The 15,470-nt window shown below is 29.3% G+C and overlaps 3 protein-coding genes across 4 annotated transcripts; 1 reads left to right on the forward strand and 2 right to left on the reverse strand.

The window, feature by feature from the left end:
• Positions 1 to 3,062: 3,062 nt before the first annotated feature.
• LOC137806408 (CASP-like protein 7) lies at positions 3,063 to 5,204 on the forward strand. Its single transcript, XM_068606520.1, has 3 exons — positions 3,063 to 3,438; positions 3,625 to 3,748; positions 4,697 to 5,204. Exons 1-3 carry the CDS (start codon positions 3,122 to 3,124, stop codon positions 4,910 to 4,912), a joined length of 657 nt encoding a protein of 218 aa, XP_068462621.1. The 5' UTR covers positions 3,063 to 3,121; the 3' UTR covers positions 4,913 to 5,204.
• On the reverse strand, positions 5,144 to 6,923 carry PNSL2 (PsbQ-like 2). Its single transcript, XM_068606519.2, has 2 exons — positions 6,312 to 6,923; positions 5,144 to 5,349 (listed from the first exon to the last, which is right to left on the reverse strand). Exons 1-2 carry the CDS (start codon positions 6,771 to 6,773, stop codon positions 5,251 to 5,253), a joined length of 561 nt encoding a protein of 186 aa, XP_068462620.2. The 5' UTR covers positions 6,774 to 6,923; the 3' UTR covers positions 5,144 to 5,250.
• Positions 6,924 to 11,393: 4,470 nt separating this feature from the next.
• On the reverse strand, positions 11,394 to 14,665 carry LOC137806401 (rRNA-processing protein fcf2). 2 transcript variants are annotated; one of them, XR_016519699.1, is made up of 6 exons: positions 14,393 to 14,628; positions 14,065 to 14,299; positions 13,756 to 13,816; positions 12,130 to 12,215; positions 11,901 to 12,016; positions 11,394 to 11,795 (listed from the first exon to the last, which is right to left on the reverse strand). XR_016519699.1 is itself a non-coding variant. In XM_068606510.2 (6 exons), the coding sequence occupies exons 2-6, from the start codon at positions 14,295 to 14,297 to the stop codon at positions 11,684 to 11,686; spliced, it is 600 nt and encodes a 199-aa protein (XP_068462611.1). In that variant the 5' UTR covers positions 14,298 to 14,299; positions 14,393 to 14,665; the 3' UTR covers positions 11,394 to 11,683. The 2 variants fall into 2 exon arrangements, 1 of the variants encoding a protein (XP_068462611.1); XM_068606510.2 differs by having other exon boundaries at positions 12,138 to 12,215; positions 14,393 to 14,665.
• Positions 14,666 to 15,470: the final 805 nt, after the last annotated feature.

Raw genomic sequence — 15,470 nt, forward strand, 5'->3', positions numbered from 1 at the left:
TTTGTTGCCTTGACAAGCATAAACAAATAGGTGTATCTTCAATGGATACACAGAATGAGTGAAGAGGTATAAGTTGTGGACGTTGAAACTTGGGGAAGATAGATGTTTTATAAGCAAAGACGTCATATTTGGTGAGACTCAAATGATTATGATGTGTAGAGATCTGGAGAAAGGCATAGAGAAAGCTCATGATGAGGTGGCTCAAAGCCTATGTTGGGAACGATGAAATCTGAGGTTTCTTAACCTTGAAGTATTCTTCTTGGCTTCGCTTCAACTCCAACTCAACAAAATCATCTTTCTTAAGTATGAAAAAACGTTTTTGCTTTGAATCCGCTCCAAGCCAAACTCAAGCGATTTGGACTTTTCTTGATATTGACCCTTTTTCGCTTTGGATTAGCTCCAAGCCAACCCTAAGCGAATTTAGGCTTTCTTGTACTTGAATTACTATTTTCGCTCAGAGCCTCTTAAATTCAATTTGCCTCCAAAACTATGCTATTGTGATCCTTCACTGGCTTAGATTCGCTCAACGTATCCCTCGACGCTTAGTGCTTTAGAGATTCTTGATTTCATTTCTCTCTATTGCCAATACGCTTAGCCTTGGATGTAGGTGCATAGCGAATTAGTCATTCTACTAATCCTTTGTTTTGTTGCTGATTTCTTTATTTTCCTTCAATTTTTGCATTCCCTTATCTCATTTTGGGTCAAGCATCATTATTGGTGAAAAGGAATCATTTTCATGATATTTACATACAATCCATTCATTTTTCATGCCTAATTTGATATGAAAATTAAGAACATTTGACACTTATCAACTTTATGGTTGAAGGTAAGAGAACTGGTTATTATACATGATTGTGACTATTCATTGTGATAGTAAAAGTGTCACATTTAGTTGATCATCAAATATGCCACTAGAGAATCAAACACATCAAATGTTAAACTACATTTTGTTTGAGGCGTTATTTTTTGGAGATACATGATTATGAAAGTAGCTTTAGAGGAAAATCCTGTAGATGTGTTTACGAAGTCTTTCCCAAGATTGAGGCTTAATTATTCCTTGAAGAATTTTTTTTTTGTTTAAGAATGAAGGAAAGTGTCACGATAGCTCTTTCATGATTTTAGAGTCAAGGTGTTGCATGATTTAAGTGAAAGTTGCAGAACAAGGTCACTATAATTCATATAGCCTAAGGTTAGACAACTTTCAACACATACAATAATTATTTTATTTATAAGTTCCATGAAAATAATTTTGTCAATTGTTAATAGGAAAATGGATTCATTTGAATCTCACTACTACATCATGTAGTGGATGAGAGTCATTCTTTGTGCGAGTATTACTAATTCCTAGATAAAAGGAAACATGTTTCAATATTTGCTAAAATGTATTTTACTTTTATGATTATTGTACAATAATGTGAGTCAAATATTTCAGATTTTTAATGATCAATCTTCATTGTTTTAGGATGATATATAATAATTATGACGACATGTAACAAGTAAGAGAACAATGAACAACATTTTTTCTCCAACATAAATAGTGTAGTTAAGTTTATTTTCTTGTTTAGCTCATTTATAAGTTAAATTAGACATTTTTTGTATTGAACTTGTAGTACAATTCTTTGTATATATATTAAAAAAAAAATTTATACATTTCAAGTTTTAATTTTAAATCAAATCCAATTGTTCGATGTAAATTTACGATGAATTTAACCTATATAACGTAAATTTACGTTAGACAATTCACAATCTAACATAAATACTATTTTATAATTAACAATTTATATTATATTCATTGGTATTTGTTGTAAAGTAATCTAACTTAAAAATACTTTTTATCTCAAATAAAATAGTCGACGTACGTATAAAAGTATATTTTCCACGTCTACACGTTAAAAGCATTTTTGTATTAGTGAAGTAACGAATATAAATAATGAGTGACATTGTACTCTACTGAATCCATCCACTAAACTTTTGTTTTTCAATATTTTATAGCCACGTTTTCTTAAGAGATCCGTTGTTACTTTTCAAGATTTGTTTAGTTCATCCGTACACTAGTTTTTTTTTTAAAATTTTATGTTCTTATCAACTACGAGTAAAACTCGTAGCCACTAATTATGACCCACCCTAGAATAAGTAGGTTAGAAATATTTGAAGAGGTTTTTATTTATTGAATTACATAATTTTTTAAATATTTCATCTCAAAATAAATAACCCTCTCAACCAAATTAATAAACAAAATTATTTACATATTTTTTATAGACAAAAAAAAGTGCGAAAAAAACTCAAGTTACAAAAAGTAAGAAAAAAAACATGTACAAGTTAAACATTTTTACCGCAAAAAGAGAAAGATGGAAAAGTTGCACCATTTATTATTTTTCTTATATAAAAGATTATGTTCGTTAAATAATAGATTATATTATTAATATTTATGTTAATTTTAAAATTAAATCAAACATAATTAATTATAAAAATTTTCATTTATTATTAGTATAATAATAATGATAATAACTAGTTATAAAAAATATTGAAAATAATAGATAAATTCATTAATAAGAAATGAGATTATCTTTCTTTTTACGTGTTTTAATTCTTTGTCATTTAATATAAATAAACACCACTTGTTACTTTTCTTTTGTCTCACCTTTTTCTTATGAAAAATGATTTTTTGACACTGCTCCACCCTACATCCCACTAAATATTAATATTTTAATTATTTTTAATTTTTTTAATTTTAAAAATTATTTAAACATTTTGCATTTTGTTTATATTTTCATTAAAAACATTGTTTTATTTTATTTTAATTTTTTTATTATAAATATTAATATTTTGTTGTGGGTGTAAAGTGTAGCAAGGTGTAAAAATATCATTACTCTTTTCTTATACCCAAATATGGTAAAAATCTCAGTAGTCATCAATCAATAGTAGTAACCAATCAAATGTCTCACTGTTGTAGTCGATGAGTGCTTTATGCTTGTAATGGAGCAGGTGATAATTTGAATAAAAGATGGTTGAACAAGTACGAGCAGGTGAATATGAGTGGATAATTTCATTCATTAGCTTCCATGTGGCATGCTTTTGACAACAAAAGACAAATACTTGCCAAACCTAACACAAATTTGACATGGCTATTCTACACCTATATATAAATGCATGTTTCACCACCATAACTATAGAGCTTTTGAGCCAAAGTGTGTTGAAGAGAGATTGGAGGAGAATGAAGGGAAGTAGTTCAATTGAAGTTGGAGAAGCCTCCAAGGGTGCATCCCCAAGAAAAGGGGTCACAAGAGGGTTATCTGTAATGGACTTTGTTTTGAGAATTCTTGCAGCAGTTGGAACCCTAGGTGCTGCATTGGCCATGGGAACCACCAATGAGACCCTTCCATTTACCACACAGTTCATCAAATTCAGAGCTGAATTTGATGACCTTCCCTCACTTGTGTAAGTGTGTGTTTAGTTTCAAGTATTTTCAATCAAGTTGATGAACAAACTGGTAACATATTAAGCAAATGTTTTAACTTACATCTTCATTCTCAAGAGTGATTTTTGTGTATCTGAAATCATGTGATTGAATTGCTAGAAAAAAGTTGGCTAATACATTGGATGTGTGTGAACATGCAAAACCAGGTTTTTTGTGATGGGAAACTCTATTGTTTCTGGCTATCTTGTGCTTTCACTTGTTCTATCTGTCTTCCACATGTTAAGGAGCACTGCAGTGAAGAGTAGAATTCTCCTTGTTGCTTTTGACACGGTAAACGAACAGATTCTCCTTATCACAAAGGCAATTTTTTTGGATATGGCAGCAAATTATTCAAACACGAATTTACATGTATTATTATAATTTTATTTAGTTTGATAAAAAACCTTAAAAAAAAGTCATACTTATCCTGAATTTTAATTGATTGATAGTATAAAGTTTTTATGTTATACACATATCCTGGAAAATATTTATTATGCATTACAAGAAATCATTATTGATATGTGGCTTTCAAACGATTATGGTAAAAAGGTAATAAATTGTATTACATACTATAAATTTGGTTCATAATATCCAAGCATAACCTATTTTCTAGTATAAAAGTTAAACTAAATAAAAACATATCCTATAATTAGAACCTTAAAATAAAGACACGGGATGCTGTCTCAATATTATTTAATATATATTTACTAAATGCTGGTTTTAATTGCCAAAAGTATTATTTTTGTATTTGCAGTTGTTATGCATAACATGCACTACTAGAAAATAATAAAAATCAGTTTTAGAAGAAAAAAAAAATTAAATTATATATTATATTAAAAATTAAAAAAATTATTAATATTTAAATTTTTTATTATTAATAAATAGTTTTTAAATTGATATCTAATTAGTTATTAATTATTTAATTTATAAAATTAGTAGTTAAAATCTTTATAGTTAATTAAATATTAATTTAAAAATTATATATCAATAATGAAAACTAATTTAAATATTGATAATATTTTTAATTTTTAAAATAATATCAATATAACAATTAATTATTTTTTATATTTAAAATTTGTTTTTATTTAATGATTTTTTTATAATAATGAAAAAAATGAGATAATATATAAATTAGTGTCATGCTAAAATATATATACTAATTAATTTTGATGTTAACTCCTTAATTAGTCCTTAATTTTAATATTGTTGATGAAGTTTTGGTTAATGTTGTAATAAAAGGTAATGATGGGTCTGATCACGGCTTCAGCCTCTGCAGCAACATCGATAGTGTACATAGCTCACAAAGGAAATGCAGGTGCCAATTGGTTTGCAATCTGCCAACAATACAACAACTTTTGTGAACGCATTTCGGGTTCCCTCATTGGCTCTTACATTGCTGTTGCTCTCTTCACAATACTAATCATCATATCAGTTCTTGCAATCTCTCGAAACTGATCTCTTCTCCAACTGTTCATGCCCTTTTCTTCTTACAACTTGGTTTCAACAAAAAACAATCGTCTTCATCAAAAACTTTCTAGTGTGCACTTGTGGTTTGGTATCGAAGTGTGTAAATGTTGAACTTTTAGTTTCTGGGTGTAATCGATGTGTAACAGCAGAGCATGATTGAGCCTTCGTGTTAAACTTTAAATATTTGGAAAAAAGTTGCAAATTCTGATGACAAGTATGTACATAATGCATATATATGTATATATTAAAAAAGAGTAACATGAGGTTTTATACCACAAAATTAGAATTCCGAATACTGATATATTCCCTGCATCTTCCTCCTTGTGCTATGTTAGTATGGCCACAAGTTCATCTATTGACTTCAATGTCTTCTCGTAGTATAGGTATGATTCATACACCTTTGGCGTCCGAATATACCGATCAAACTGAACAAAATGCAAACCAAAAATCACTTTTTTAAGACACGTGATTTTATTAAGGGAAAAAGGTTTGCAAGTGCTAACTTAGGTTTCTGCTTAAATTCATCAGTTCAGATAAATCATGCATAACATGTCATTATAGATGAGTAATGAAAGTATCCAATTCAGCTCATACAAATTTTACATATAATTAGACAAGTAGCAAGAGTATAAGGGTGTTTACACTATTTTCTTTACAATAATTTTTAGGAGAAAAATAATGAACATAAAATAGAGTTAATTTCCTGTATTATGTTTAAAATAATTTTTAGAAGTTCTTTTTATAATATTTTTAATTTATGATAAAAGGGACAATTTATTTTTTTATATACTTTTTTTCTAAAATTAATCATCTCATCCAACCATGCTCTAATAATAATCAACCTTATTTCCTAATTCATTAGATTACAAGAAAATAATTAAAAAAGTAATTTTAATAGTAAAAACATTATTATATATAAAACAGTTTCTATTATTAATAAAATTGTTTTTAAATTTTTATATAATTAGTTACTAAAATTGTAAATACTAAATATTTTAGATTTTAAAATTAATAGCTAAAATCTTAGTAACTAATTAAACTAATTAATTAATTAAATATAAATTTATACATTATTTTATAAATATAAAAATTATTTAGATATAATAATTTTTTAGTTTATAAAATAGTATGTAATTTAATGATTTAATGAGATTTTTACTTAAAATTAACTTTTATTTAATAATTTTTTCTTAGGATTATAAATAAAATTGAAATGAATGAATAATATATAAGTTCTGCATATTGGTTCATAAACCTGAAGAAGAAAACTTCTGAGAAATCATGACATATGCACTTGTTAATATGTTAAGTTTTTGAAGTAATAAGCATTAGATTTGAGATGTGGATAATATGAATGAGAAAGTAAGAAGAAGTAACAGTGAAATACCTCGCCAAAGTTGGAGACCAATTCATTAGCAGTCTTGACATAGTCCTTGCGACGATTCTGAGGCAAGGTGGAGAAAGCAGTTCTCAAATCCTGGTCGAGGTAGGCCTGTTTGATGCGTATGTAGAACATGATATACCTCCAAGACAGTGTCTCCAGAGGCTCCCTCATGTCGTGGAGCCCTTCAGCAGTCTGCTTTATGCGGGCCACTGCGTCTTCCGGGGAAAGCCCGGGCCCGAAGAAGTGCTCCCAGATGAAGGAGCGGGTGCCCCAGTTCTGGGCCAGGGCTTGTTGGGTGCTGCCATGCGCTGCTACCACTGCTGTTGAAGTGGCCAGGAATGTGGAGATGAGGTTCCTTCTGTTGGTGCCGGTGTGGGGGAGAGTGGTGGTGGTGGTGGAGGGCTTTTTGTGGTGGGTTTTGAGGTGGGCGTGGAGGAGTGTGGTGGCGTGAGTGAAGCTGGACATGGTTTGGGTTTGGATAACGTGGTTTGGGGACGTAGATGATGTTTGAGGGAGTGAGGTTTGAGTGGTGGGGAGGGAAATTTTGGAATCTGAGGTTTCGGGCAGGGGGGTTTGGCTCACCCTCTGACCGTTCTGCCCGCTGTAAGAGCTTGATGTTTTGATGTGCCTTGCCCATGTGGAATATTTATCTTCTTGAGTTGTGGAACAGGTAGCAATTTTTAATTTAACTTATCTTCTAAACAAATCTTATTTAAAAAAGTAATAAAAATTAGATTTTGGTTTTCTATGTGCTTTTTAATAGTTTTATAAAAAGTAATTATTTATTTTTTTAATAAATAAATCCAGTTTACTTATTAAGTGATTGTTTTAATAATTATTCATTTAAAAACATTTAATTTAAATTTTTTGTAAAAGTAAGATTATCAACAATTAAAAAATAATTTTTTTATGTGATGACAGATGATTATTATTATTTGAGGTGTTAGTTTAGTTAAGTTGTGAAGTTGCACATATATGTAACCAGAAAGTTTTTATATAATACTTAAATATATGTGTTTTTTTTTATGTATAACTAGAAAAAAAAAATATAGGTATTGTTATGTTGGTATGTTTTAAAATATTTTTTATATAATATTATTATATTATATTATTATATTATATTATTATATTATATTATAAATTTATAAAATTTATATATTTTTTAATTAATATATGATAATTTTGTAAATATCATTATAAATTATAATATATATTTCTACATACATATATGTGTTTTAAAAAAATATTAATATATAATATCATGATTTTACAATAATAAATCATTTTTCAAGTAAGAGACTAAATAATAATTAGTGTTTACAGTATGTTCTAAGTCCCCTAAAGTATAAAAGAAGTAAATTTTGTTTTAATATATATATATATATATATATATATATATATTAAATTATAATAAAATTTGAGTAAATTTATATTATTTAAATAAAAAATATAATTTATCTTTGGAGGAGTGTTCTTAATTATGTGTAAGATACGTCCTTCATAATTTCTTAAATTTTTAAAAAGCTACATTGAAAGAAATTAATATAATGTATTTTTGGTACATTAAAATATATGAAAGAGAGGTTGTAGTAATTATCTCTCTTATAAGAGTTTCACTGCTCAAGTGTTTAATGTTATTCAAATAAAAATTTGTTAATGTTCTTAGTATGATGGAATGTTTGAGATATAAATCAAGACAAATCTCTTTTCTTTAAAGGAATGACATAAAAAGAGAACTCTTAATTATAAATTGTTCTAAATCCAATTATTAATATTATATTGATGATTTTCATTTTTGTATAACACAATTCATAACCTATACATAATAATAATTTAGAAAACCAATTATATTAATTTCAACTTGTTGCATATTTTACAATTTAGGAACTTAGATTTAATCCGGAAAGAATCACATTGTTGCATTTTTAAATTTGAGGAACTTGATTGAGACTTTCTTATGATAAAAGGTTAAATTATAAAGATATAGTAGAAAAAAATAATTGTTATAAAATAATTACATATAAGAAAATTAGATTGTTAAGCCTTGGTTTTTAGTAGTAGTTTATAACTTACTAAAAATATAAACAAGATAAAGTTTAACAACTAATTAGTAGGAAATAAATGAAAATTTAAGATACTTATTTGTAATTTTTTTAAACCTATTAAAATGACGTTAAGTCTAAATATTGTTTTTTAATAAACAGGCAGTTATTAAGTTAATGATTAATTTATGGATATTCTTAAAGGAAATTTCTGTTGAAATAATTATGGATATTTTTAAAGGAATTTTTTTTGTTGAAATTTATTTAAAGAATAACCTCTTTTAATTAAATATATAACCTTGAGAGGTGGATATGTGAGTGTTTGAGTTGATAAAGAGACCAAACAAACTATCTTTACTAAAAAAAATAGTTGCTTAAGCTAATGAGAGGTTGTTGGAGCAAGAGAGATGTCATTTCTATTATCACTTCTTGAGTTATATTACTTAAACAATATGATAATGTTCAAACGAAAGAAATTTTTCCTTGTTATGGATGTATGATGAAGGTAGTTGATACTTTGGCCCCAAGGATCATAGAGTATTAAGAACAAAACTTGAACAAAACTTATTATTGAAAGAAAATATTTATGTTTCACTTATAAAACTTCAAGTAGTTAGGAATCGAAAAAGAATTTTGTTTTGGAGATGGGACCTAAAGACTTCTTCTTCCTTCGGTCGGTCAGATTGTTGGGTGATGCACTGAGATTCTTCTCGTCCTTCTGTTTCTCCTTCGGCACTCGGTCTCGGATGAACACCAGATGGTGGGGGTACCTGCGAAGGCACTCCGACGCTCAAGTCAGTAAAGCGGGTGATCAGTGCTCTGGTAGGTGAACAGTAATAAATGACGTACCTTTCTCCTTGGGATGTGTGCTATTTATATTATTTTAATGGGCTTACCTTATTGGGCCTGATTAGCGGAGTGGATCTCACTTAGGGTTGCATTACCTAATCCTTAATGATGGATTAACTTCATTGACCTTGGTTTGAGCGTTAACGGTAGTATGGGTCGGCCGGCCAGGCTGACCGTGGCAATTTCCCTCGTCTCGGCCAAGTCTCTCAGGTCTCAGTCGTCTCGGCCAAGTCTCTCAAGTCTCGGTCGTCTCAGCCAAGTCTCTTAGGTCTCGGCCAGGTTTCCCTGGTCTTAGTCAAGTAGATCAGGTCTCGGGCAGCCAGGTAGGTCTCGGTCAGAGAGACCAAGGGTCGGTCTCGCCCATACCGATACACTTACCCCAGGCTCGAGGGCAGGTATGCCCGATGAGTCTTTAATGGTGGGGGTCGGTCGGTCTCACTGGTTGTACGGCAGTCCCATTCCTCGAGATGTGACGTGACCCAGGCAACGTGACACGACCCTAGACGGCGTGACGTGACTGCCATTAATGAATGTATTAGGACTTTCTATAGGGAGAATCACAATGTTAGTATTTACCAATTATGTTTCTAATGATCATAGGTTAATATTTGTTGGAACATTGGAACATGCTTAATATGGTTATATATCTATTAAAATCTTCCGAGTGTGACACGGACATTGTTTTATGCATATATATTGTGTAGTTATTTTAAAGGTTTAATCTAATTACAAATTTTATAGAATTGAAGAATTTATGTTTTCAGAAACAAAGGAAAATGTACCTAGAGAATCACACATATTTTTGCCTAAAACTTATCTTCCAAGGAAAAATATATCATGAATTTGCCTTCTCGTTTTGAATTGAGTTTATCTCATCTTCTCCCATAATTTCCATCACTATGACACCTAAAAACTAGAGGTCTAAATAACATATCAAAACCAATATGAAATTTTTTTCCAATTGTTCTCACTGCAAGATTATGTAATCAATAGTATATGTATAGAATCTACACATACACGACATAAGGATTGTGGTTCCAAACATAAAAATAACATCAGGTTTAAGATTTAAGGTTTAGGATTAGAATAAAAATTAAAAATTTAGAATTAAAAATAAAAAAGTGAATATTTTACTTACTAAATATTAACAATATCTAAAAAGTGATAGTCATCCAATTAAAATTAACTACGGTGTTATAAAAAATTGTATTTTTAGAAAACACTATTTTAATACAAAATAAATAATTACTATAAATATGTAATTCAATTTATTAAATTATTATTATATTTAAATATAATTTTAATCTAAGTATAAATATGTTGTAGAAAGATATAGATATAAATATTATTTTATTAATAATATAAGAAATTTGTGTGTTTGTTTCAAAACTAAAAGAAGTAAATGTCATTTAAAAATTCTAAAGTTAGGTGAGTGTAATTTCATATAACTAAATCATTTAATCTAATTTTTATATATAAAAAATTTCCTTTTTAAAATTAATGAACTTTAGAAATTGAATTAAAAATATAAAAAATATATTATTATCTTAATAAAAATATAAAAGGAGGTAAGGTGATTGTCTTTTCAAATAAAAGGTTTAAAAGAAAATGTGTGAAATCCTTTACATAATAAGTAGGTTGGTTATTAATTACGTAAATAGCGATTTTCTACACAATTTTAAATTTCATTAATTACGTAAATAGCGTTGTTACGATTTATCTAACTCATTTCAATAATAACCCATAATAAAATAAAATAAAACGTAAATGCCAGCAAATAACACCATGTCCGACGAAAACAAAGTATAAAATCAATCTATTGAATCGGTATGCTTGTGAGTTTTCTAAAGAAAGATTTTTTTAATAAATAGATTTTTTTTATTTAATTCATTTTTCTAACATTTATTTTAAAAATAACCAAGTATTTTAAAATTAAATATTATTTTTTTCTTAAAAGTGATAGTTCCAAAAATTATTTACTTTAAAAACAACTATTTCTAATTTAAACAAACTGACCAACCAACTATATTGGCAACATAATTAATCATATAGAGAAATCAATTCAACTGATTCAACACTCTGTTCTTCATTTGTTTAGAATGACACTTCACTCTCTTGACTTTATAATTCAAATCGCTTTGATGGTAAAAAAAATGGCATTGGTTATATAATTAATTGATGTGGAAGGCAAATATCAAGTAATTATATTATTGCAGGTTTCAATTAATAACTTAATTAAATAGAAGTAAAGTATTGAAGTTCACATTCTAGAGGATAATTTCACAAGCTCTTCCTACCACAAAATCTGTCTATTTTGATCATTAACCCAGATCAAAATAGGCCAAAGACATTGGCCAAATACCATAGATAGAAGAATACATAGCATCAATCGACTTTACGGTTTTCTTTATATACCTTAAATAATTCTAAACCCTAAACTCCCTAAACCCTAAACTCTGCCCACAGCTGAAATGGATGAATAATTCAGTAAATCCTTCTTTCCTTAGCCCGTTTCCGGGAATTACTACCTTTAATCTTCCACTTTTCGTTCCCACCTGGTCGATTTTGTTCTTCAATTTCTTGAACCTTCCGTTTCCTAAGAAAAATTATTTAATGAAAAGGAGTAAGTAACCAAAAGAGTTTGGAACATGCATAAACAACTCTCTAACCAGGCAGATACACAGTTCAAGGCCTGTCTTACCTATAGACTGCAAGGTTTTGATCAGAAAGCAGCTCATCTGCAAGCGTGGCTTTCCTTTCCTTCTTTGTTAATCTTCCTGAGAAGAAGTCCAATGGAGAATCTACAACTGTTCCAACCTGATCATTCAAAATTACAAATTATCTAAAAGATGTCAAAATAGAAATTCGTATTTTGATGAAAGTAATAACACTCAAAACTTATGTCAGTGTAATGTATATAAATCAAAAACCTGCTTGCCTGGAAATATTTCGGAAGTGTCTTTGATTTAGAATCACCTTTCTTGTAATGACGCTTTGGATCAAGGGCAGACCTCAACTGTAACCACCAACATACATGCTTATTATTAAAGTCTAAGGATGAGAACTGGTTCACAGAACAAAACGACTACACAGCTTAACACAAATTGAGAAATACATAAAAGACTACATCTAAATGATTTTTTTCCAGATGCATTTAATATGACTAAACATTTGTCATTGTATCCTCAAATTTACATTTTAGTAGCCTGAGAAGTTGATATTTTATACAATAATTTACATCATTGCATCTTATTTCACCATATCAAGGAAGTATCAAAAAGAGTTCTAAGATAACACCATAACAAGATATAATTTCAGATCAGGAGTCTGTTAGAGTCAATAATTGAATATACCGAATACTGGAACTTTTATTACTAATTAATCCGTTTTGTAGACCAAATCTGAGTAAACACCTAGACACAGGGTTCCCCTTAACAAGGAGTCTCCTTCAACAAGACACTCCAAAAACTACCAAGCTTCCCCTCTGCGAACTTTCTAAGGGTGTGTTTGCTTCAAGGAGAGTACTGTAGAAGAGGAAAGAAGAGAGTGTAACTGTAACCTATAGGTAGTAACTGTTACATGTAGAACATAACTGACTCATTTATAATTTACTACTGCCTTTCCAATACAAATAGATCAACTCTGTCTGTTACTTTTTCTGACATAAACCTTCAATGGCCTTGGGCCATCTCCCTCAACAGGCCCATTAGGGTTCTTGGTTTTAAATGGGTAAAGGCCCAGAGGAAGCAGCAAACAATATAAATCATACAAACATACAATATTAGCAACAGGTAGTCTAGAGTCTCAGACTATGAGAAGGGTTCTTGTAAAGTAAAAGTCCAACAACCCAAAATTGCATTGCACAATATCATATGTAAATATAAATAAGACGAGGATGTTGGTAAGTTAGTTAGTCCTGCCCACAAATAAGGTTATTGTATTCTAAGCAGCTGAATCTAGATTGAATTTTAATGACAGAAGTGCAGTGCACATATTCTTTGACCTCATAGTTCTCTCCTCTTTCTCTTAAACCTCCCTATTCTGTTCTGTTCTCTCTTCCCCTCTTCTTTCTCTGTCTTTCAACCTTTCTGTTTCTTTCATCAATCCCACCAAAATTCAACATCACAATAGTAATAAAAAGCTAAATCCGACATTTATCTCCAATACCATAGTACATGGAAAAGAAGAATCATTTACTTTTGCTATTTCTGCTTCGATTATTTCTTTTCGTTTTGAATGTGATCATGTATGTGTGTGGGATGGACTGAATTAGAACGATAAATGTATTAATATTTTATGAAGTACCCAAATTTTGTACTTACATATTATTTAATATCTTAAAATTAAAATAGGAGTTAATGCTACAAACATCATAGTATATAACTAACTTTATTATTTTCAATAATATCACATAATATATATATATATATATATATATTAAATATTACTAGTGTATGTCATCATTTGCTCAATCCAAGCTAATTTTACAATGCGTCACACATGAGCTTATTCGAACAACACTATAAAAAGGTAAAGATATTAAAAGTCAAAATCACCTTCAATAATTTTAAATCTTTTTGCAACTCAGGGGTAATGGTTTGGGCCGGCATATTGAACCTGCCATAGATTTAAATATTACAAGATCATTCCCATTCACACTCCAACTAAATAAACAAAAGAGAAACTATAAGATAAATGAACAAAATGAGTATATAAATATATTGTTATTTGTTTGATTAAAAAGTGTTACTATGACTACATTGAGCTAAGGTATCTACAAATTAATAGATGAATCGCCAAAGAAAAAAGAACAGCACAGAGATGCAGACTTGCTAGAGAGAATAATCTAATGCTACACTGCGTACCAATTTTTTCCAGCAGTGTCTTTAACTTGCTTTTTGAGTAACTTGTTTAATTTTGTGGGATTGTTTGGAGGGACAAAAAGGCCACCAACCAGCTCTGAACTGGATTTCCAAAGAGTGTTGCTTGGTGTCTGAGTTTGAGGTTTGGTATGAGACCCATCAGTGGGTTTTAATGATGATGGAATAGGCAACTGTGGCTGCCATGATAACCCAACCACTGCTTTGCTCTCCGGCATTCCTGAATTAAGGTCAATTGCTTAAATAGATCAAAAAATTATACCTAATCAGTTAAAGAACCACTAGACAAATCACACTGACGAAAATAGCATACCTTCGAGGAAGCTCGTTGTCGCGGAGGTTGTTGTAGCGAGGAGTGGCTCGTCGCGTGGCGGAGGAAGCTCTTCGTCGGGGAGGAGCTCGTCGTCACGGATGAGGCTGTCGCGGAGGGCGTATGACGGCTCTCTTTCGGGTGTTAGTGTTTCGACAATGAGAGAATTGTGATCCACGGTGAAATCTCAGACCCATAGGAATGAGATGGATTTTTTCCCCTTTCACAATATTTTTTTCAATCTCATGTTATTTTTTCTTTTTTAATGATCAGACTAATCATTTCATATAATATATATATATAATATATTATATAATATATAATATATTACATATTATATATATTTATATATAAATGAATTTTCTATTATAACCGATTCTACCCTTATTTAATATATCTTTTTCTATTAATATAATAGAGTATTTTATCATTTGATGTGAATTATTTAAAAAATAAAATTAATTTTTAAATTAATATTAATGTATATTTTCTATATGACTTCCACTCTTCACTTATTTCCTTATTTTAAGGTAACAACAGGAAGAAAGAAAGAAAGAGCATACTTTCACACATTTTCACACCAAATCTCATATATAAAATAAAACAACCTTCATTTTCTATCACTCTTCACTCTATTTTTGTTTTTCAATTTCGATTCATCTAAAATTATACCCCTATTTAATATATCTTATTATATTACTACAATGGAGTATTTTATCATTTCATATGAATTACTTAAAAAATAAATTTATTTTTAAATTTAGTATTAATGTACAGTTTTTATATGACTCTCCACTCTTTTTCTTATTTTAAGACAATAATAGGAAGAAAGAGAGAGCATACTCTCAAACATTTTCATATCAAATCTCACATATAAAATAAAATAACATTCATTTTCAATCACTCTCTGCAATTCATTTTTTGTTTTTCAATTTCGACTAATCTAAAATTATTTTTGTATATATGTTACATTTCTATTTCGTGAAAATTAAGTAAAAGAGAAAAATGTAGATACACAGGCACAACTGCGCCTGTGTTTCCACTAGTATATATAAAGGGATTTTCTATTATAACCATTTTT

This window comes from Phaseolus vulgaris, chromosome 3 (assembly GCF_051622355.1).
Source record: "Phaseolus vulgaris cultivar YP4 chromosome 3, ASM5162235v1, whole genome shotgun sequence".
Taxonomy (NCBI): Eukaryota; Viridiplantae; Streptophyta; class Magnoliopsida; order Fabales; family Fabaceae; genus Phaseolus; species Phaseolus vulgaris.